General features: G+C 45.7%; 1 protein-coding gene across 3 annotated transcripts in view; it reads right to left on the bottom strand.

The window, feature by feature from the left end:
- KDM2B (lysine demethylase 2B) overlaps window positions 1–22,854 on the bottom strand; it is a 122,609-nt gene that overhangs the window by 38,737 nt on the left and 61,018 nt on the right. For all 3 annotated transcript variants that reach the window (XM_081252386.1, XM_081252388.1, XM_081252387.1), the window contains one exon: window positions 12,324–12,410. In XM_081252386.1, the coding sequence (XP_081108512.1) occupies window positions 12,324–12,410 (87 nt within the window). The remainder of the gene's footprint in view (window positions 1–12,323; window positions 12,411–22,854) is intronic.

Here is a 22,854-nt window from a genome sequence, read left to right as displayed (position 1 = left end):
CCAGTCACAAAAAGACAAATACTGTATGATCCCACTTATATGAGGTACCTAGAAGAGTCAAATTCACAGAGATAAAAAGAATAGAAGTTACCAGGGGCTGGAAAAAGGGGGAATGGGGAGTTAGCATTTAAGGGATTAAGAGTTCCGGTTTCAGGGCTTCCCTGGTGGCGCACTAGTTGAGAGTCTGCCTGCCGATGCAGGGGACACGGGTTCGTGCCCCGGTCCGTGAAGATCCCACATGCCGTGGAGCGGCTGGGCCCGAGAGCCATGGCCGCTGAGCCTGCACATCCGGAGCCTGTGCTCCGCAACGGGAGAGGCCACAACAGTGAGAGGCCCGCGTACCGCAGAAAAAAAAAAAAAAAAGGCAGTGTTCAGCTGAAATAACCTGTAATTAAAGTCTGCAGCCCAGGATTTCTTTCTTAGTCTGATAACCTGCTCAGTTGTCTGTGTTAATAATGCCAAAGACAAATTTTTGGAAAGCAATTGAGATATTCAGGGCTCCTGCCTTTGGTGCAGTAATTAGAAAGCCAAGCCGGCACTGTAAGTGATTGCTTGCCATTATCATAGTTATATTTCTGGAACAATGGTCTATCCTTCAAACTTTTCTTTTTGTCAAATGCCATTGTATATTTCCTATTTTAAAGGAGAATACTTGATCACTGACATTGGGAATAAGTTGTCATGTTCTCCCCGCCACACTCACTACTCTAATTTGGCTTTGTTAGGACAGTGGATATGTGTGCAACCAAATGATGTTGGGAGATAATCTGCTTCCCAAATTTCGGTGATCTAGAGAAAAAAGGGGCACAATTATGTGAACACAGGTGAAACATATGCATTATTGAAGTTTGATTCTTATTACAAAGGTGGGAAGGGGAAGTATATTTATTGGGATAAGGGGAACTTTATATGCAAAGAAAGTAGGTGGGAAGTGAAAGCTAGAGTAAAACCTGCTCTAAGCCACTGAACTTCTCCACCAATGAATGTAAAGGACTAAACAGCAAAGCACTTTGCAGGAGTGAAGAGATCATCTCACTTATAAGATTGATTTTGTAGTTGTTGTTGTTATTTAGATTCATTTCTCTCTTAGTTAATGTTTATGGTACAAGATGGCAGGAGGGGCTGGGTTGGGGACTGCCCCGAGGAAGCTTGTTGACTTGAATGTTCCCAATTGATTGATTCCTCTGCGGGAGGGTGTTGTTTCTTTTATTTCTTTTCATTTATTTATTTATTATTTGTTATTTATTTATTTATTTAAATGGAAGTATAGTTGATTTACAGTGTTGTGTTAGTTTCTGTTGTACAGCAAAGGGATTTCATTTTATATATATAAATATTATATAATTTTCAGATTCTTTCCCATTATAGGTTATTATAGGTTATTATAAGATATTGAATATAGTTCTCTGTGCTATACAGTAGGACCTTGTTTTTTGTTTATATATAGTAGTTGGTATCTGCTTATCCCAAACTCCTAATTTATCTCTCCCCGCTCCTTTCCCCTTTGGTCACCATAAGTTTGTTTTCTATGTCTGTGAGTCTGTTTCTGTTTTGTAAATAAGTTCATTTATATCATTTTTTTAGACTCCACATATAAGTGATATCATATGATATTTGTCTTTCTGTTTGACTTACTTCACTTAGTATGGTAATCTTTAGGTCCATCTTTTTATTTTATCTTTTATCACATCTTTTTAAATTGTGGGAAAAGGTACATAACATAAAATTGACTATTTTAACCATTCATTGGCATTGAGTACATTCACATTGTTGTACAACCGTCACCACCATCAGTCTCCAGAACTTTTTCATCATCTGAAACAGAAGATGTGGGATCTTCCCGGACCAGGGCACGAACCCGTGTCCCCTGCATCGGCAGGCGGACTCTCAACCGCTGCGCCACCAGGGAAGCCCTGAACGCTGTCTTAAAGTTCCAATAAAGTGATTCCAAAATGATACAGATGATGGTTGAAAAATTCCAGGTGAGAGATAAGATCTTTTTAAGTCCAGGAGGATAAAGGGAGATGCCTAAATGTGAGGGACAAAAGGGTCCAGGGAATACCAAGAGCCCTTCTTAGTTCTCTTCTATTTACCGTTCTTTTAACAGTTGGCTGGGACTGGGACACACAAATTAAAGTAAGGAGAGAAACTTATTCTCACCAACGAGATGACTCAGAGGCATTTGCAGAGCAGGTGAAAGAGGACAAACAGAATGAACTGATTGAATACAACTTCATCTTTTAGAAGCTCTGGGGAAACTTTGCTATCAAGTTCATTCATCCAATAAACATTTTCTGGGAGCAATCTTAGATGACAGGATACAAAAATGGATAAAGAAAAAATTAATAAGACGAGCTCCAGTCTCAAGAAGATAACGGAAGCTTAAGACAGATATGCAACAAAATGCAGTGTAGAATGTGGATGTCCAGCAGAGGGAGAAATGGGGGAAGTCTATCTACCAGTCAGGATCTTGACAGGAAATGGATGGCATCCTGGCGCCCTCACACCAGGTCATGGAGGGGAGTTTAACAGAGGCTCAATTTGCAGAGTACAAATGGGGTTAACAGAAGCCAGCAAGGCATGGTGATGCATCCCAAGCCTAAGGACAGTGATGAGCCATTACCTCCCTTTGTTACCAGAAATTCAGAGAGAAAAGCTGGAGAAGGCCAAGAAATAGGAGCCGCGGTCTCCAGTGGAAGGAGACAGCCAACCTGCAATGATCCCATAGGGAGAAAGCTGGGGGAATAAATACCTCAGCCTCTCTCTCCTCCTGTCTTCCCTTCTCCTGCCAGTACCTTCCTCCCTAGGCTGAGCCCAACCAGAAGCCAGAGATGCAAGGAACCTCTTTGATGCAGCCTACACAACAGGCTTGAGGAGGCTGGAGAGGATCTGGAGGCACAGCTAGAAGACATCCAGCTCAGGAGGCTTCCTGGCAAAGAAGGAATTAGGTTGGGCCTCGAGACAGAGAGAATTCGTAAGTGGGAAAATAAGATGGGCATTCCCAGAAGGAGAACAGTATGAGCTAAGGCCAAGACTGTCAAGAAGATGGAAAATATGGAGTAATTCAGTTCCCCTGCAATGTAGAGAAGAGAGGCCAGCACGAGATTCTAAGGCAGAGCGACAGCTGGGGTCATGGGACCTCAAGGCCAGGGTAAGTATTTGGGAGATGACTTTAAAGAAGATGGAGGGGCTTCCCTGGTGGCGCAGTGGTTAAGAATCCGCCTGACAATGCAGGGTACAAGCGTTCAAGCCCTGGTCCAGGAAGATCCCACATGCCGCAGAGCAACTAAGCCCGTGCACCACAACTACTAAGCCCGCGTGCTGCAACTACTGAAGTCCGCGCATCTAGAGCCCATGCTCCACAGCGAGAAGCCACCACAATGAGATGCCCACGCACCACAACAAAGAGTAACCCCCGCTCGCCGCAACTAGAGAATGCCCGCGCACAGCAATGAAGACCCAACCCAGCCAAAAATAAAAATAAATAAATTTTTTAAAAAATAAAGAAGATGGAGAGTCACTGAAGGTGTGACAAGTTCACAGGCTCAATTGTGTCTGCCCCAAAACTCACATGGTGAAGCCCTACCCTCCCAACACCTCGGAACGTGAACATATTTAGACACAGGGTCTTTTTTTTTTTTTTTTGGTTGCATTGGGTCTTTGTTGCTGCATGCAGGCTTTCGCTAGTTGCAGCGAGCAGAAGCTACTCTTCGTTGCGTGGCATGGGCTTCTCATTGCAGTGGCTTCTCTGGTTGCGGAGTATGGGCTCCAGGCACTCGGGCTTCAGTAGTTGTGGCTTGCAGGCTCTAGAGCGCAGGCTCAGTAGTTGTGGCACACAGGCTTAGTTGCTCCACAGCATGTGGGATCTTCCTGGACCAGGGCTCGAACCCATGTCTTCTGCATTGGCAGGTGGATTTCTAACCACTGCACCACCAGGGAAGCCCCTACACACAGGTCTTTACAGAGATGATCAAGTTAAAACTAGGTCATTAGGGCCCTAATCCAATATGACTGGTGTCCTTATAAAAAGAGGAAATTTGGACACAGGCACATACAGAAGGAAGACAATGCAAAGACGCAGGGGGAAGACGGTTAAGACTCTATCTACAAAAAGCCATCGGGGACTTCCCTGGTGGTGCAGTGGTTAAGAATCTGCCTGCCAACACAGGGGACATGGATTCGAGCCCTGGTCCAGGAAGATCCCACATGCCACGGAGCAACTAAGCCCATGTGCCACAACTACTGAGGCCACGTGTCACAACTACTGAAGCCCACACACTTAGAGTCCACGCTCCGCAACAAGAGAAGCCACCGCACCACAACAAAGAGTAGCCCCAGCTCACCACAACTAGAGAAATCCTGCACACAGCAACAAAGACCCAATGCAGCCAAAAATAAATAAATAAGTTTATTTTTTTTAAAAATCCATCAGGAAAGGTCACTGTTCTCTCCTGCCTGGATATCATGTGTGGTGACTCTACAAACTTCCACTTTCTGGCTTCAGTTCACACCACTAAAAAAAGGGGGGCCCTGATGGGATCCTTGTCATATGGTTCAGACACTAACGATTTTGGAATCCGAGCTCAAATAACTGGTCAGACCTGGGTCTCAGCTTTGAAGAAACTGTGGCATCCCTTGACCGCCAACAATCTTTCAATGGGATTTTTCTGTTGCTGGTGTTGGAGAGAACATTACCCAGAATAAGCAGACCATCTTTTGTGGATATTCTTTGATCAGGGGTTTCTGCTGCCTGCACTCCTGGGAACCTGCCGGCTTCCAAACTCCACAAATGACTTAGCTGTCACTTCAGGAAGCCCTGGGGATTCCAGACTAGGGTCCCAGACTGTTGTCTGCTCCCCTCACTACACCCTCCCGCCGCCCACTCTCTGCTCTCCTGGCCCTGTGGTCCCTGCTGTCGGCCTCCCCCAACCTGTCGAGCATCTCCTGTTCCCGTTCTCCCACCAGGCTCTCACGAGGCCTCTTTCAGCACATTCTAAGACAACAGTTACCCTCCCGCTCACAGGCCTAGGACTTCTCCCTCGGGTGGAGTGCGGAGGGACTAAAGGAGAAGCACTTTCTTAAACCAGCCCCATCGCAGGAAACGCCAGCTGTGACTACTTCCGCGAAGTTAAGCCATTCAGGCCCTTACTTGAGATTCAGTGTTTGTCCCACAGCCAGTAATAATTTAGGGATGGGAAACGTCTCTAAACCAATCACCCCCTTCTGATCCATCTCCTCCTTCAGTGTCTTCTATTTCTGCCTTCTGGGTGAGCAGATTCAGGATTAGTGTTTACTTATAAACCATAATTATGAAAAAGTATAATTGCTATCACTGACTGACAGGCTACTACAGAGGTATTTTACAGACGGCCTCTCACAGCGAACTTGAAAGAAAGGCACTATCGGCCCTTTTTACAGATGAATAAACTAAGCCTCAGACTTGCCCATGACCACACAACTAGTAAGCGGCCGAGCCAGGAGTCAATCTCCAGGTGCATCTGACCCCAGAGTTCACCCTAGTTGTGCATGAGAATTACCTGTGAAGCATTTAGAAAGTGCAAATTCCCAGGTCCCACCCACCCCTACTGAATCAGAGTGGCTCAGTGGGGCCCAGGAAACTGTATTAAAAAAATAAACAGGGGCTTCCCTGGTGGCGCAGTGGTTGAGAGTCTACCTGCCGATGTAGGGGACACGGGTTCGTGCCCCGGTCTGGGAAGATCCCACATGCCGCGGAGCAGCTGGGCCCGTGAGCCATGGCCACTGAGCCTGTGCGTCCGGAGCCTGTGCTCCGCAACGGGAGAGGCCACAGCACTGAGGCCCGTGTACCGCAAAAAACCAAAACAAAACAAAACAGAAACGTTCCCCAGGTAAAGCAGATGCCACCAGCCTGAGGACTGGTCCTCATTAGGCCACACTGCCTTTCTAGAAAATTATCTGGCCATGAGTAGGCAACAATAAATGGCAGTCATCCTCCCCCTCCTCCTCCTCAACTGTACATCCTCAGCTTAATTACTCGGGGGAGACAGGAGCTGGGAGCAGGGCAGAGTGGGAACAGGAAGTACACAGGGGCCTCTTCTACAGACTCACGTGCCTGTCTCCTGTCCTTCAGGGAAAGGCTGCATGTCACTCCCGGGGGACCCCAGACTTCTCAGGCCTCCCAGATCTGAATGACCAAGTATGGAGGCAGGGGAAGAGAAACAAAGCAGAACTGAGGGTGACACAGACATCAGGTGTGTGTGTGTGTGACTTCCTCCCGTGGTTCCTGTGACGTCCCCGTGAGGGAGCTGATCCACCAACTGCTGAAGAGGGCTGCCCCCACGTCCCCGTCAGGGTTCTTACTGGTATACTCGCCAGCCTCTCTGCTCCTCCACTCAGGAAAAATTGCCCATAATTGAAATTCAAGAGGCAGCCTGGTTTGGCCACTAGAGATTAAGAAGCAAATGCATCAACACGCTCGCTTTCCAGGAAAGCTTCATCTCACCTCCTTCCTCCGTTTCCTTCTCTGGGAACCAACCCACAGGCTGGCTGAGCACAAGCGTCTGGCTGGTGGGCAGAAGGTCAACTTGCTAATAAGGCTGAGGTCAGAAGTTGGGCCTCAAAGAAGTTCAGTTCCCTCAGCTTGGTTCTAAGGTCACAGACAGGCCCCCAAATCCTACCACTTGGTCATAAAAGGAAGTGGCCAGAGTACAGACGGATCAAAACAAATCCATCACCACTGGGGAAAATGGCCAATCAGGGGAATTGTGACAGAGGGTGATTCAGTAGCATCTTTGATTTGAAAGACACCACATCAGAAATGACCTCACGGCACCTAATCAGTTCCAGAAAGGGACTTTCTTCTCCGGGAGGCAAGGTGGGAGATCAAAGCATTTCTTGCTAATCATCATTTAGCATTAATTACTTAAGTAACCTGAGCCAGACCCAGTACCGATCCCGACTTTGCATCCTGACAGCCTCAATGAGCACCCTTGATCTTTCAACCCAACCTGCATCAAATTGGGAGGAAGCCGACTGCAAACCTGGGAATCAAGAGACCCCGGGCGGCCCAGGCAGTCAGTCGTTTACTTACTTCTTCCCTTCCTGTTAACTTTTTAACCCCACCAGCCAGGAAATGCATAAATACAGCAGCCAGCCTCCCCACCCCCTGCCCTCCACCACGTTTCATTGAGTTCCTCAGGCCCAGGGACAAATCTGGGGACGAACACCTTAGATTCACAAGCTGTGTGGCCCCAGGCTTACCAGCCTACCTCTCTGAGTCCTCAGTTTCAGCTGCATCATGAAGACAATCCTAACCCCCTCCCAGCCTCGATATAAGAATTAAATTAAATAAAATCTAAAAACTGTTGCATACATTTAGAAGGAATACCCAGGGTGGTTTTGGTGATACTGGCAATAATTTATTTCTAGAGCTGAGTTGGGGCAGGGGGGAGTCATAGTATTCATTATTATGTTATTTATTCCTTTTTGTATAATTTATAATACATGTTATGGGCTTAAATTGTGTCCTCCCAAAATCCACATGTTAAAGTCTGAACCCCCAGCACCTCAGAATGTGACTGTATTTGGAGATAGGTCTTTAATGAGGTAACTAAGTTAAAATGGGGTCATTAGGGTGAGCCCAAATTCAGTATGACTGGTGTCCTTATAAGAAGAGGAGATTAGACACACACAAAGTGAAGACTGTGTGAAGACACAGAGACAACAGCCATCTACAAGCCAAGGAGAGAGTCCTCAGAAGAAATAAATCTTCCGGGCTTCCCTGGTGGCGCAGTGGTTAAGAATCTGCCTGCCAATTCAGGGGACATGGGTTCGAGCTCTGGTCCGGGAAGATCCCACATGCCGCAGAGCAACTAAGCCCGTGCACCACAACTACTAAGCCCGCGTGCTGCAACTACTGAAGCCCGTGTGCCTAGGGCCCGTGCTCCTCAACAAGAGAAGCCACCACAATGAGAAGCCCGCACACCGCAAGGAAGAGCAGCCCCCGCTCGCCACAACTAGAGAAAGCCCGCGCACAGCAACGAAGACCCAACACAGCCCTAAATAAATAAAAAAATAAAAAAATAAAAAAAAAACAGACTCTTCAGCTCTACTAAAAAAAGAAAGAAAGAAATACATCCTGCCAACTAACACCGTGATCTCTGGCCTCCAGACCGGTAAGAAAATTAATTTTCTGTCATTTAAGCCACTCAGTCTGAGGTACTTTGTCACAGCGGCCCTTGCAAACTCATACAATAAACTTGAAGTAATTTATAGAAAACTAAATTAAAAAGAAAACGATTGTGCTTGCATGGCTCTAATCAAAAAGACAGATAATAGGTGTTGGCAAGGATGTGGAGAAATCTGGAACTCTTCTAATTGCTGGGAGGAATAGAAAATGCTGCAGTCACTTTGAGAAACAGGCAGCTCCTCAAAAACTTCAATGTAGAGTTACCATCTGACTAGTCAATTCTATGCCTAGGTTTCTACCCAAGAGAAATGAAAACATATGTTCACATTAAAAACCTGTACACGAATGTTCATAGCATCATCAATCACAATAGCCAAAAGGTAGAAACAGCCCAAATGCCCATCGACAGATGAATGATTAAACAGACTGTGGTCCATCCATACAGTGGAATATTATTCAACCCTATAAAGGCATGAAATACTGACAGATATGTAACTTGGATGAACCTTGAAAACGTTCTTCTAAGTGAAAGAAGTCAGTCACAAAAGGCCACATACTGTACAATTCTATTTATATGAAATGTCCAGAATAGGCAAATCCATGGAGACAAAGTTTCCAGCAGCTGGGGGAGGGGTGGCTTGGGGGAGTGGGAACTGACCGCTGATGGGACTTCTTTTAAGAGGGGTATGAAAATGTTCCAAAATTAGATTGTGGTGTTGGTTGCACAACTCTAAATATTTTCAACATACTAAAAACATTTCATTGTACACTTTAAGTGGGAGAACTGTAAGGTATGTGAGTTCTATTTGTTTCATTATAAGGTGTTTAAAAAAAAAGCCTTGCACCCCACAAGCACTGTTAAACGTCAAAGGCTCTTACTTCTCCCTCCCCCACTCTTTCCCAACCAGCCTAAGGGCTCCAATTTCTCCCACCAGTGTTGATACCAGCCACGCCCAACTTACGTACAGACCAGTGCTTATAAACCTGTCCTCCAAGGGAATCTTAAATAAGGGCTACTCCCGCCAGAAGCCAGCTTCCTGTTTCCAGGCCTTGGGAGGAGAAGGGGCACAGCTTTCTTTTTTTAAAGAAAAAAATGCCCAGAAGGCCCTCAGGAGTGGGCTAAGGGTCTCCAGACAGGGCACATTTGTGGTCCTGAAGTGATTTCCCCCAGAGGCTGGTTTGGATCCCTCCATTAATTCTGAGATTACAGTGAGTAGTGGCAAGTGTGTTTCTTTAAAAGCCCATGCTCTCGGGGGCTTCTCTGGTGGCGCAGTGGTTGAGAGTCCGCCTGCTGATGCAGGGGACACGAGTTCGTGCCCCGGTCCGGGAAGATCCCACATGCTGCGGAGCTGCTGAGTGCGTGAGCCATGGCCGCTGAGCCGGTGCGTCCAGAGCCTGTGCTCCGCAACGGGAGAGGCCACAACAGTGAGAGGCCCGCGTACCGCAAAAAAAAAAAAGCCTATGCTCCCAGATGTAGAGAACAAATGTATGGACACCAAGGGGGGAAAGTGGCGGGAGGAAGGGTGGGGGGTTGAACTGGGACACTGGGATTGACATGTATACACTAATCTGTACAAAATGGATAACTAAGAAGAACCTGCTGTATATAAAAAAAATAAAATTCAAAAAAAGAAAAGAAAAAAAAAAGCCAAGCCCATGCCCTCTACAAACCCTAATCCGTCCTGTGGAGCAATTCCTCAGCTAGGAGGGAAGCAGGCGGCAGCAAGGCAAAGCCACGGTTTCCTCTGCAGGTTCAAAGCAGCCATGGGACCTGGCTGGGCTATTTCAAGTTGCTGTTTCTGCAAGCACGGTTTGTGGTCTGATAAATGACATTTATATTTATGGCCCATGTAGGGGAAAGTCAACTCTAAAACCCCACTCACATGCACAGATTGGGGAGCTAAAGGCAGATATGCAAGGCAACTCCTTTTCAGTCCTATGGCCACCTCAGTTCCCACTAAGCGTCAAAGAGAATTAGAATTCAATACCCACAAGTACTTTCCCCATTAACAATCCCACATTTAGGAATATACCCCAGTGGGAGTTCCCTGGTGGTCCAGTGATTAGGACTCAGTGCTGTCCCTGCCGTGGCCCCAGGTTCGATCCCTTGTCAGAGAACTAAGATCCCACAAGCCGCACAGCATGGCCAAGAAAAAGAAAAGAAAGAATATACCCTAAGACAATAATCAAACAAAAGTGAAATGAATAACCCAGAACAGCACTGTCCAGTAGAAATATAACGGGAGCCACATATGTACTTTAAAGTTTTTTGAAGCCACATTTTACAAGGTAAAAAGAAAAAGGTGAAGTGAATATTAATAACCCATTTTGTTTAATATATCCAAAATTTTATCATTTCAAATAGGGTTGCCAGATTTAGGAAATAAAAATACAGTATGCCCCATTACATTTCAGATAAAGAACAAAAACTCTTTTTAGCATAAGTATATCTCGTGCACTATATGGGATATACTTATAGTAAAAAAATGTATCTGCTGTTTATCTGAAATTCAAATTTATTTATTTATTTATTTATTTATTTATTTATTTTATGCCTGTGTTGGGTCTTTGTTGCTGCATGGGGGCTTTCTCTAGTTGCAGCGACTGGGGGCTACTCTTCATTGCAGTGTGCAGACTTCTCACTGTCGCGGCTTCTCTTGTCGCGGAGCACGGGGTCTAAGCGAACGGGCTTCAGTACTTGTGGCGCGCGGGTTCAGTAGTTGTGGCTCGCGGGCTCTAGAGTGCAGGCTGAGTAGTTGTGGTGCACGGGCTTAGTTGCTCCGCAGCATGTGGGATCTTCCCGGACCAGGGCTCAAACCCGTATCCCCTGCATCGGCAGGCGGATTCTTAACCACTGTGCCACCAGGGAAGCCCTGAAATTCAAATTTAAATGGGCTTCCTTTTCAAAATCTGGCAACCCTAATTCCAACAGGCAATCAATATAAAACATAAATTAAATTGGTATCGTGCACTGTTCTTTTTTGTACTAAGTCTTTGAAATCTATTGTGTATATTAAACTGAGCACCTCTCAATTTGGGTTTGCCTTATTTCAGGTGCTCAATCGCCACATATGACTAGTGGCTACCCTTTTGGACAGTAGAGATCTAGAAAGTTCCTCTCAGTGTTTTCTATAACAGTAAAAAAAAATCAGAAATTAGCAAAATACCCATCAACAGGAAGGCTGATTAGGTTACAACTGACATTTAGAGCTCTTACCATGAATCAGCCCTTGTCCTACAGACTCTGCATGCATTATCTCGTTTAGTCCTCACAATGACCATTTGAAGTAGGTACTGGTCTAACCCCTTTCTACAAATGAGGAAAGTAAGGTTCTGGGAGCTTATATAACTTGCTCAAGAAAGTGGTGCAGCCGAGGTAGGGCGCTGGTTGAAAGTCTGGTCTCTGCTGTCAGACTTGGCTCTGCCAAGTAACCTAACAAGTAACTTCGTCTTTTTAAGCCTCCGTTTCCTCATCTGTCAAACAAATCACAAGTGTCTATCCCACAGGATTGCTGTAGTCTAAATAAGACGGGATCCAGAGGACTAGGCAAGGCAACCTGCCCCTCCTAAGTTCTCAGTGACGTCGCTACTATTCTTCCCAGCGTCTTTGTCCTTTCCTGTTTGATCAAATTTTTCATGGTGAGCACCAACTTTTTTTTTTTTTTTTTTTTTGGCCACACTGCAAGGCATGTGGGATCTTAGTTCCCCTACCAGGGATCGAACCCGTGCCCCCTGCAGTGGAAGCGCGGAGTCCTAACCACTGGACCACCAGGGAACTCCCCAGCATCAACCCATTTAGAAAGAGAAAAAAACTACTTTCAAAAGAAGAGAAAACAGCCCACAAATCAGCTAGAGGTCAAGGGAAGGAAGGAGATATAGAAGAAAGGAGAGGGGAGGAAAGGAAGAAAGGTGAGGCATCACTTCCCCAGTTTTCTGAGTGACCACCAGGGGACAGTGCCTGCAGTTTCCACAGCTAGGGAAAATGATCCCTTTAAAAAAAAAAAGTTGCAATGAACAACTCACCAACACCATTCATCTTAAACGGGGTGCCCTCTCCCAGGAAGTCCCCGTGAAAGGCTGCCAACATTCATCTTACAGGAGATGTGAAAAAGCAGTGGATTTATGGTCTCCCAGCTGTGGGCGATCTGTGTCTTACCTTTGGAGTCTTCTTTGGCCAAGTGACTACGGGGACCCCAGTGATGGCCAGACTGGGGTCGTCATCCACATGCTCCTTCAGGACATTCTGTGGTGAAACAAAGCAGCCATATTAGCCCAGGGTAGAGGGGATGTCTCTGAAGGGGGCTGGAGGCTGCACCTTACCCAGCAGAAGTCTCTGCAGAGTCACTGCCTGTCTTCCCAACTCCACCAATATCCACACACTCAATAGAAACCAAGCAGCCAGGCTTCCCCAGGATCCACAAAACACAGAACATCCCCTTCTCCAAAAAAATTTTTAAAAGCAAATCACATACCTCCCTACGACTTGCATGAATGTATCACTCACTGATCATACTTTTGACACCAAACATTTGTCCAGAGCTCCAGGGACTCTCATGGACCCAACCTCATTTAATCCTTACCAAGTCCTCTGGGAGGGGGCTGGGCAGTGACCCAACTGATCCTCTAATGTACACAATTCAGCTACGTACTCAGAGAAACAAAAGCAACCATGAGGTCTCACCCACGAGCCCTGCCTCTGGTCTTCCATCAGTCGGCAAGCCATGTGTATTCTCATCCTGGTGTGTAAAGACATGTCATTGTTTTTTGCATCAAGGGCCCTAAACACAAGTAGATACTCAATCTGGTCTGACCAAGCTTGGAGTCTGCTAGCCATGTGCTGGCAGAAAAATGGGCTGTGATGGACATACTGTCAGACTGTGTGAGGGTCTCCCACACAGGCACTTTGCGTTCACTCCTTTGTCATTTTGTGTTCACTCCTTTGTGGGTGGTTTCAAGGTTTTTCAGGGTAATCCTGACTCTACCAGATTTTGGCCTTGTGTGCTGCTAACTTTAGAATCTCATCAAGGTGTAAGACGTCACTCCACTGAATCATCCCTAACTTATTGGTGAGGCAACCAAGGTTCAGAAATGCTCAAAGGACTTGGATGCCGCCCCAGACCAGGAGGACAGAGCCCCTGAACCCTGCTCTCTGGCACCAGACTACCTGCCCCATGACCATGTCACACATGGGTTTTTTGGCTGCATCCACAGCATGCACATAAAAAAGTGTTTAGGGATGGGCACAGATGTGTTACTGGCCTATTCGTGACTGGCCTACCTCGACCATTAATTTTTGGAGTGTACAAAACATTCCTGCAGAGACATTTAAGAACAGAGTAAGTTGCACAGTAGCACTTAACAGCAAGAGCAGAAGGGCTCAGAAGATAAATGTAGGTGAAGGTGATTTTAACTCACTTTCCCAAATCTTCACCAGAAAGAATCGAACTCACTTATAACTTATCTACTTATTTTCCTACTTTTATGATCATCATTTGGTTGCCCGATTTTTCAAAATGTTGGGACTTCCCTGGCGGTCCAGTGGTTAAGACTCCACACTTCCATTGCAGGTGGCACGGGTTCGATCCCTGGTCAGGGAACTAAGATCCCACAAGCTGTGTGGCAGCAAAAAATAAATAAATAAGTAAAAATAAAAAGTAAAATAAATCATTTTTTTAAATGAATAAATAAAAAGTTTTAAAATGTGCCTATTACCTCAAACCCACCTGAACAACTCCTTCCCCTCCCCACAGAAGGGGGCCAACAACACCGTGGTCAAGGGTTTGGCCTCTGGGGGTGCCTGGGTTCAATTCTCAGCACGTACACAACCTTCTCCAAGTCCCAGAGTCAATGTCAATGATTTATAAATGCTATCTATAAAATGTCTTGGTTCACGGCTATATCCCCAGCCTCCCACAATGACTAATCTACAGTAAGTCTCCAGTAAATAACTTAAATAAATAAATAAATAAAGCCACAAATCCCCGAAGAGGGACTCTCTACAAAATGCCTAACCCGTACACCTTAAATCTGTCAAGGGAGACAAAAACAAGCAAACTCTGAGAAACTATCGCAGACAAAAGGAGGGAGAAAGGACATTAGGTAAAAATTGAGGAAATGTGAATAAACCATAGCCTTTAGTTAACAATAATGTATCAGTATTGGTTCATTAGAAGTAACAAATGCAGGGCCTCCCCTAATGGTACAGTGGTTAAGAATCCGCCTGCCGATGCAGGGGACACGGGTTCAAGCCCTGGTCTGGGAAGATCCCACATGCCGCAGAGCAACTAAGCCCGTGCGCCACAACTACTGAGCCTGTGCTCTAGAGCCCATGCTCCGCAGTAAGAGAAGCCACCGCAATGAGAAGTCCGTGCACCACAACTAGATAAAGCCCGTGCAGAGCAACGAAGACCCAATGCAGCGAAAAATAAATAAATAAATAAATAAATAAATAAATATATATATATATATATATACACACATATATATATAAAGTCATAAATGCACGCTATTAACGTAGGATGTTAATAACAGGGGAAACTGAGTGTGGGGGTTATGTGGAAACTCTGTACTATCTGCAGAATTTTTCTGAAAATATAAAACTGTTTTAAAACATAAAGTCTATTAATAAAAAATAATTTTTATAATGCCAATCAGACAGTAGAAACAGCTACAATAAAGGAAAACAGGATTCTTAGGCTGCCAATTTTTCTAACACCTATGCAGCATATTTTAAAAGAAATACAACAGAAAGGAAACAAGTATACAGACACGATGCAACTCAGGTGTGGAATTCACATGGCGTGTATGAGGCAACCAAAGGCTGGGAGCAGTGGCAACGATCGCTCCCTGGATCGTGCCTGGAGGAAGGAGTATTTCATCACTGACGTTGTTTAGAATTGCCAGTTCCTGATGATGACAAAAAGCAAACCAACTTTTTATCAGCTTTGTTCTTTCATTATTGTTTTCACATGCACTGTGGACATTGTACCTCTTACAAGTTGCACTTGAGTGGGTCATTCCCACTGCCCTCTACCCACCTGGTCACCACTCGGGGTAGGTGAGACTAGCCAGGTGAGGGGTAACTGTCAACGTCAGGAGGACAGCAGGCACCACATGTTCTGTTGAATGAACGTATGAGAGTAAGAAGTACTGAGTGCTTGCTTTGTGGCCGGTGCCGTACTAAATATTTCATATCTACGCTCACCCAATCCTCCTGACCACCCTGTGGGGTGAACTATCATCATTTCCACAGTGCAGATGAGAAAAGCAGGGCTTAGGGGATGAAGGGAATTGTCCAAGACCACTCAGCCAGTAAGGGGTGGAGACTCTTTAACAACGGCATCATTCAGCCCATCTCTGAAAAAGGGAAGGGAGCCGTGTTCATATCAACACTGTTCACAGCAGCAAAACAGGGCACTTCCGTGGCAGTCCAGCGGTTAAGACTTCACATTCCAGCGCAGGGGGTGTGGGTTCGATCCCTGGTCAAGGAGATCCCACATGCCTCATGGCCAAAAGACCAAAACATAAAACAGAAGCAATATTGTAACAAACTCAATAAAGACGTTAAAAATGGTCCACATCAAAAAAATTTAAAAGAAAAACAAAAACCAGCCAAACAGTAGAAACAACTCAAGTGTCCACCGATGGATGAATGGATAAATAATATGTATAATATACATACCATGGAATATTATTTAGCCTGAAAAAGGAAGGAAATTCTGTCACATGCTATAACGTGGATAAACCTGGAGGACATTACGCTCAGTGAAACAAGCCTGACACAAAAGGACAAGTACCATATGATTCCACTTATATGAGGTCCCTAAAGCAGTATATTCATACAAGCGGAAAGTAGAAGGGTGCCTGCTGGGCTGGAGGAGGGGAGAAATGGGGAGTTATAATTTAATGGATATAGAGGAGCTTTTCTTGTTTGTTTTTTTTAATTTTTTAATTTTATTTTTTTCTGGATACAGAGTTTTAGTTTGGGAAGATGAAAAAGTTCTGGAGATGGATGGTGATGGTTGCACAACAGTGTAAATGTACTTAATGTCACTGAACTGAACACTTAAGAGTGGTTAAAATGATAATTTTTATGTTATGTATACCTTACTACAATTTTTAAAAAGGGGAGAAAGGAGTGGGGCAAGGCAGTCCCTCCCTAAGGAATGGATTCAGAGGTTCCAGAAAGTACAGATTGGGGACATACTATCTCACTAGTTAAACTTCTGCTGTTATGCCTGGGACAACACTAGCTCTAGACTCAGAAGATCTGGGTTCAGGTTCTACAACTTATAACCTGTGTCACCTCGGGTAAGCCACAGCTTCCTATTGTGTGTCCTCGGAGTAGAACAGTGACGTCTACACCTTGATTGTAGGCTATGAAGCTGGATGTGATTTTACTACCATTCTTAGGAACATTTGTTGAGTGCTTGCTCTAGACATTAAAATAATCCTATCTGTGGGGTAGGGCTGATTCTCCCCATTTCACAAAAGCAGAAACTAAAATTCAGAGAGGTTCAGTGATATAGTTCAAGGTCACACAGCTGAGAGGTGGGTGAAAACTGGCACTGACCGGGTCCATCTGACAACAAACCTAACGAGTAACACTGGGTGATAAAGCCTCAGGAAACCATGCTAGCAACGTCTCCGACTGATCCCTACACCATTATTAAAAAGACACCTAAGACACTTCCCAGGTGGTCCAGTGGTAAAGAATCCGCCTTCCTTGAGCTTCCCTGGTGGCGCAGTGGTTAAGAATCCGTCTGCCAGTGCAGGGGACACAGTCCAAGTCCTGTTCCAGGAAGATCCCACATGCCGCAGAGCAACTAAGCCCATGCGCCACCACTACTGAGCCTGTGCTCTAGAGCCCACGTGCCACAACTACTGAGCCCGTGTGCCACAAGTACTGAAGCCTGAGTGCCTAGAGCCCGTGCTCTGCAACAAGAGAAGCCACCGCAATGAGAAGCCCGCGCACTGCAACAAAGAGTAGCCCCCGCTCGCCACAACTAAAGAAAGCCCCCACGCCCAGCGAAGACCCAACACAACCAAAAATAAATAAATAAAATAAATTTATTAAAAAAAAAAAAAAGAATCCGCCTTCCAGTACAGGGGACGCAGGTTCGATTCCTGGTCAGTGAACTAAGATCCCACATGCCGCGGGGCGACTAAGCCCGCGCGCCTCAGCTAGAGTGCCTAACTACAGAGCCCACGTGCTCTGGAACCTGCGCGCCTCAACTAGAGAGAAGCCCGTGTGCTGCAACGAAGAGCCCGCGCCACAACAAAGAGCCCACTTGCCAAAACTAAGACCCGATGCAGCCAAAAATAATACATAAATAAATAAATAATTTAAAAAAGAAAAGAAAAGACACCCAAGAGACAATCTGGGCTCATATTTACCATTCGATTCGCCAATACAGAAGTGAATCATCCCCACCTATTCCTTGCAAAACAGACAGAGGGACTAACTAACTAATTCAGCCACTAACACCTTTATAAAGCCTTTCTGAAACATTCCCCCCCATCACGGAAGAGGCTCGTGTGACCAACGTGGGCCTGCACAGGAATGAAATTTTGTTGACATTTCATGGTTCTTAATAACCCATATGAATTTCACACCCTCCTCCACAATACATCAGGGTTTGTTTTCTTCTAAAAATAATGTTTCCTGACCCCCCCACACCAATCATTAAGAAAAAAACGTTTCAGGAAGATGCTCCATGTCTAGCGAAAGCTATATACATATATCTTACCCTATGGTTGGTTGGGGGTCAGAGGACTTCCACAGGATTTTCTGCCCCCTTATCCCAATCTCAAACTCTATGCTGGGGGGTGACAAACTCAAATGCCTCCAGGAACCAAGCAGGGAAAGTTAAAAATATAAATGGACTCTTAGAGCGATAGACAGTAGTGCAGCGTATGGCAAACTAGAGACCACATGCCCAGTTTAAAGATGGCAAATGCTTCTCAATTTCAACTTATTAACCTCCTGTGAAAATGAACCCTACCAGATCTCTGGTTTTTCAGAAGAAATCAAAGATCCAGAGTTTTATTTAAAATCTCTCCAATTTCAGGACTTCCCTGGTGGTCCAGTGGTTAAGACTTCACCTTCCAACGCAGGGGGTGCGAGTTCGATCCCTGGTCGGAGAGCTAAGATCCCACATGCCACACAGCCAAAACACCAAAACATAAAAAAAAAAAAAAACAGAAACAATATGGTAACAAATTCAATAAAGACTTGAAAAACGGTCCACATCAAAAAAAAATCTTAAAAATAAAATAAAATCTCTCCAATTTCAAATGTTGGCAACTGACTGAAAATTTCAAAAAACCATTGTGAGCCAAATATATCTGTGGGCTGGCCTGGGCCATGGGTGACCAGTTTATAAACACTGCTCTGCATGTGACTGAAAATAATGCCCACTTGCCTTGGTTTGCTTTGAGTTTCCTTCTGAATTGTCTCAAGATTTCCTGTCATTTCAGTATCAGAGCTGGTGTCAGTAACTCACAAGCATTGAAGTAAGGCCTCTTTAGAGGAATGGCTGGTCAAAAAAGCTTTAAGTGAAGGCATAAGTATTATTAATAATTAATACATAATGATAACTAATAATTAAAATTAATAAAGAGACCTCGCCAAGTATCCTTGAGTCTCGGAGCTCATACACACACTTCCTGAAGGAAGCAGAGCTCCTCTCCATGTGTGGCTGTCAGTGGCCACCAGGGGGCACTCTGGCCTCTGTCCCACAGGGAAGTATTTTTCGTCAGTATGTGACAGGCTGCAGGAAGAGGAGATTATTCTAATTGGAGATTTTCTCTCTGAGAAATAAATTGTGCTGAAGGGAGGGAATCTAGTCACTGTCTTTCCTGGGCTCTGCTACCATTTATACACTCCCTGGGGCTCTTGGAAGCAGAGACTAGGAAGCCTGGGTGCCTGTAACAGCCCAGCACTCTTTGGGTTTTACCATACAACCCTTCTGAGCAGGAAAGAACAGGCAGGCTTTCTGTAAGAGAAGGACAGGGGCCACCAGGCCCTTTCTGATGCAAACTGCCCTGCTTTGGACTTAACAAGAGAACCACAGACAATGGATGTGTTGGGCCTTGGCTCCTCCTAGGCCAACTTTTCTCAAAGAGCTTCATCAGTGAACACTGGATTCAGGCCCCACTGCTCCCCAGAATGGGGCGTTAATAATTAGAAACTCCATCTATAACTGTGACTAAAAATACCAACACTGTGACGATAAAGCAGAAGCAGGCATCAGGAAAGAATCACCAACCACAGGCCAGTAGAGGGAGAGTAACATGGCATGGAGCAGCTCGGGCTGCTGTTGTAGGGAACCCAGCAGTCTCAGGGGTCCCTCCTGGCCATAGGTAAGGACCCCTGCAACCACGCATCAATGCACCTTAGGTCTCCCAAGATCCCTGCCTCCACCCCGGCCCAATCATCTTGTGCCTGCCTGTAAAAACCCATCTGTACTGGGTTGAACTGTGTCTCGCAAAAAGCTATGTTCAGGGAATTCCCTGGCGGTCCAGTGGTTAGGACTCCGTGCTTTCCCTGCGGGTTCAATCCCTGGTCGGGGAACTAAGAACCCACAAGCCTCATGGTGCGGCCAAGAAAAAAAAAAAGGGGGGGCTTCCCTGGTGGCGCCGTGGTAGGGAGTCCGCTGCCGATGCAGGGGACACGGGTTCGTGCCCCGGTCCAGGAAGATCCCACATGCCGTGGAGTGGCTGGGCCCATGAGCCATGGCCGCTGAGCCTGTGCGTCCGGAGCCTGTGCTCCGCAATGGAAGAGGCCACAACAGTGAGAGGCCCGCGTACCGCAAAAAAAAAAAAAAAAAAAAAGCTATGTTCAAGTCCTAATCCCTGGTACCTGTGAATGTGACCTTACTCGGGGGGGGGGGGCGGGGGGGGAAGGCTTTGCAGATATAATTAGTTAAGAATCTCGAGATGATGGATTTAGGGTGGACCCTAAATCCAACGACTGGTGTCTTTATAAGAGAACCGGAGAGGGAGATTCAAACATAAGGAAGAAGGCCATGAGAAGACAGAGGCAGAGACTGGAGTGACACAGCCACAAGCTAAGGAACACCAGGAACCACCAGAAGCTGGAAGAGCAAGGAAGGATCCTCCCCAGAGCCTCCCAAGGGAGGAGAGCCCTGCCAACACCTTGACTTCTGACTTCTGACTTCTGGCCTCTGGAACTGTTAGAGAATAAATTTCTGTTGTTTCAATCCACCAAGTTTGTGGTCATTTATTATGGCAGTCACAGGAAACTAACAGACCACACTTGCCATAGTGCCTCATGATTAAAAGCTTATTAGCGGGATTCCCCTGGTGGGCCAGTGGGTAAGACTCCACACTCCCAATGCAGGGGCCCTGGGTTTGATCCCTGGTCAGGGAACTAGATCTCGCATGCATGCTGCAACTAAGAGTTTGCATGCTGCAACTAAAGATCCCGCATGCCACAACTAAGACCCAGTGCAGCCAAAAGAAATAATAAAATAAATAAAATTTTTTTTTAAAAAAAAGCTTATTAGCTACATGATTTGGGTGAGTCACCACATCTCTCTGAGTCTCAGCTTCCCAACTAAGAAATGGAATAATACCAGTCCCCACCTTGCCAGCATCATAATACATGGAAGGTGTTTGGCATGTGGAAAATGCTCAACAAATGTTAGCTGATCCCTTTTGGCTTATGCCATATTTCCTGTTGGGATACACAGTCCCCATCCTCTGTTTGCAGAATTCATCCATTTAACAAGTTCTAAGCATAGGGGAAAAATTTTAAGTTTATTTAATTTTGAAGAGCAGTTTAAAAGCTGATTTAGCTGCATAACTAGTGGGGATAAAAATGTGATTCAGGGACCCAGAAGTCAGTTTTAGGCTAAAAGGAACCCCAAGTGGCATGGATCAACCCACCCATTTTTCAAGTCTAGGGTTTGCACAGGTGTCTGGAACTCAGATCTCTGGCCCCTCACTGCTCTCCTTCGTTCTCCTGAGGTGGTACCAGCAGCAGACTCAGAATAACACGTACCTTGTTTGGCTCCTTAGGTGACAGGATTCACCCCTGTATCAACCCTCTATCCACTCACAGACCAGCAAAAATACCAAACACAGGGCTCAATATTACATGCAGCCCCCAGTAGAAGAGCCTTGGTGACTTTTGGAGGCCTGACCCCCTGGCCAGGCTGAATCTGGTTGTTCCCTGTTTTCTATGCTCTGGGTCATCCTCAGGGTGTGAGAAAGCCAGGCTGCAGCCCTCCCACTGGCTTCCCGCCTTTTGGCTCCTCTGAAGCAGGAGGGGTGTGACGATTTTTAAAAAGCTGACAGTGCTGGAGGTCTGGGCTCTACGCCTCACTGTTTTGCAAAAGAGCAAGACCCAGAAAAGGCAACTCAGACAAGCAGGTGTGTTCTGGGGTCCAGACCTGATGACCCCAAGGGATAAAATCTGTACACACCTTCCTTTCACAGTCATGGGTTTCACAGACTCTCACACTTGACCCTAAATGGGCCTGTTCTCACTCCATGGTGTCTGAAATAATAATATCAGCTCTAGCTCACTGAGCACTTAAAGGCCCTGTGCTAAGGCTTTCTTTCTTTACCCATGTCACCTCACTAATTCGATGAGGCATGATTCTTACTATTCCCATTTTACTGCATTCCCCCAGAGCAGTCAGCTGGTTAATGGACGGTACAGGGGAGTCAGCCTGGCTCCACAACTTTTGGTCTTAAAAGATAACACCTGTTTGGGCAATGTACTCTTAATTTAGCATTATTTTCTTTCCTATTTGGGTTTTGATGAAAGAACAATACAACTGATCTCTTTTTTAGTGGGTTTTTTTTTAAAAGTAACATCTGAAAGCAGTGGCCCCTCACTGTCTCTTCCAGCCCCTTAATTCCATTCTGCCCCACAATTCTATGTGGCTCATAATTCTATGCAGTCCCATAATTCCATGCAGCCCCATAATTCCATGTAGACCCACAATCCTATATGGCCCCATAATTCTATGCAGTCCCATAATTCCTTGCAGACCCACAATTCCATGTGGCCTCACAATTCCATCAGTCCCATAATTCTGTGAGGCCCCATAATTCCATGCAATAAGAAAGGTGGCTGTCTATAGTGAGCTGGCATTTCCACCCCTAGCTGACACTCTGGCAGCCAGAAGAGCATGGAATGTTAGGAAAGAGAGCCTGGCATTATCTTAATCAACAAGGACAGCTGCAGAATCACCTTGCAAACACATATCTGACAAAGACCCTCTCACTTCCTATCTTGGTGGTTACTGGGCACTTAGGCCCAAGCCTTCACAACCTTGTAATGCATCTGGTTATTTTCAAGTCATTACAAATGATTAGAGGAATGGCCTCATGCCCTCCTGCCCCCCCATCAGGAGCCTCAGCTCTCTGGAGTTCTAGCTGAAAGTATAGACTCCTCTAGGAGGGACAGCTTGCAGGGCACCTCCCATCTCACTAGGAATTACTTTGTCCACCGATTAATGATTGCCAGTCCAAGAGATAAAAGGGGAAAAAAACAAGGCAATGAACTGAATAGTGAGCCCCTCAAAATTCAAGTGCATCTAAAACCTCATAACGTGACCTTATTGGGAAATGGGTCATACTGGATTAGAGTGGGCCCTAATCCACAGACATCACCCTTATGAGAAGAGAAGACACACAGAAACACACAGAGA

The sequence above is a fragment of the Mesoplodon bidens genome (assembly GCF_964165515.1).
Source record: "Mesoplodon bidens genome assembly, chromosome: 13".
NCBI classification, from domain to species: Eukaryota; Metazoa; Chordata; class Mammalia; order Artiodactyla; family Ziphiidae; genus Mesoplodon; species Mesoplodon bidens.
This window is presented reverse-complemented; position numbering and strand designations above follow the sequence as displayed.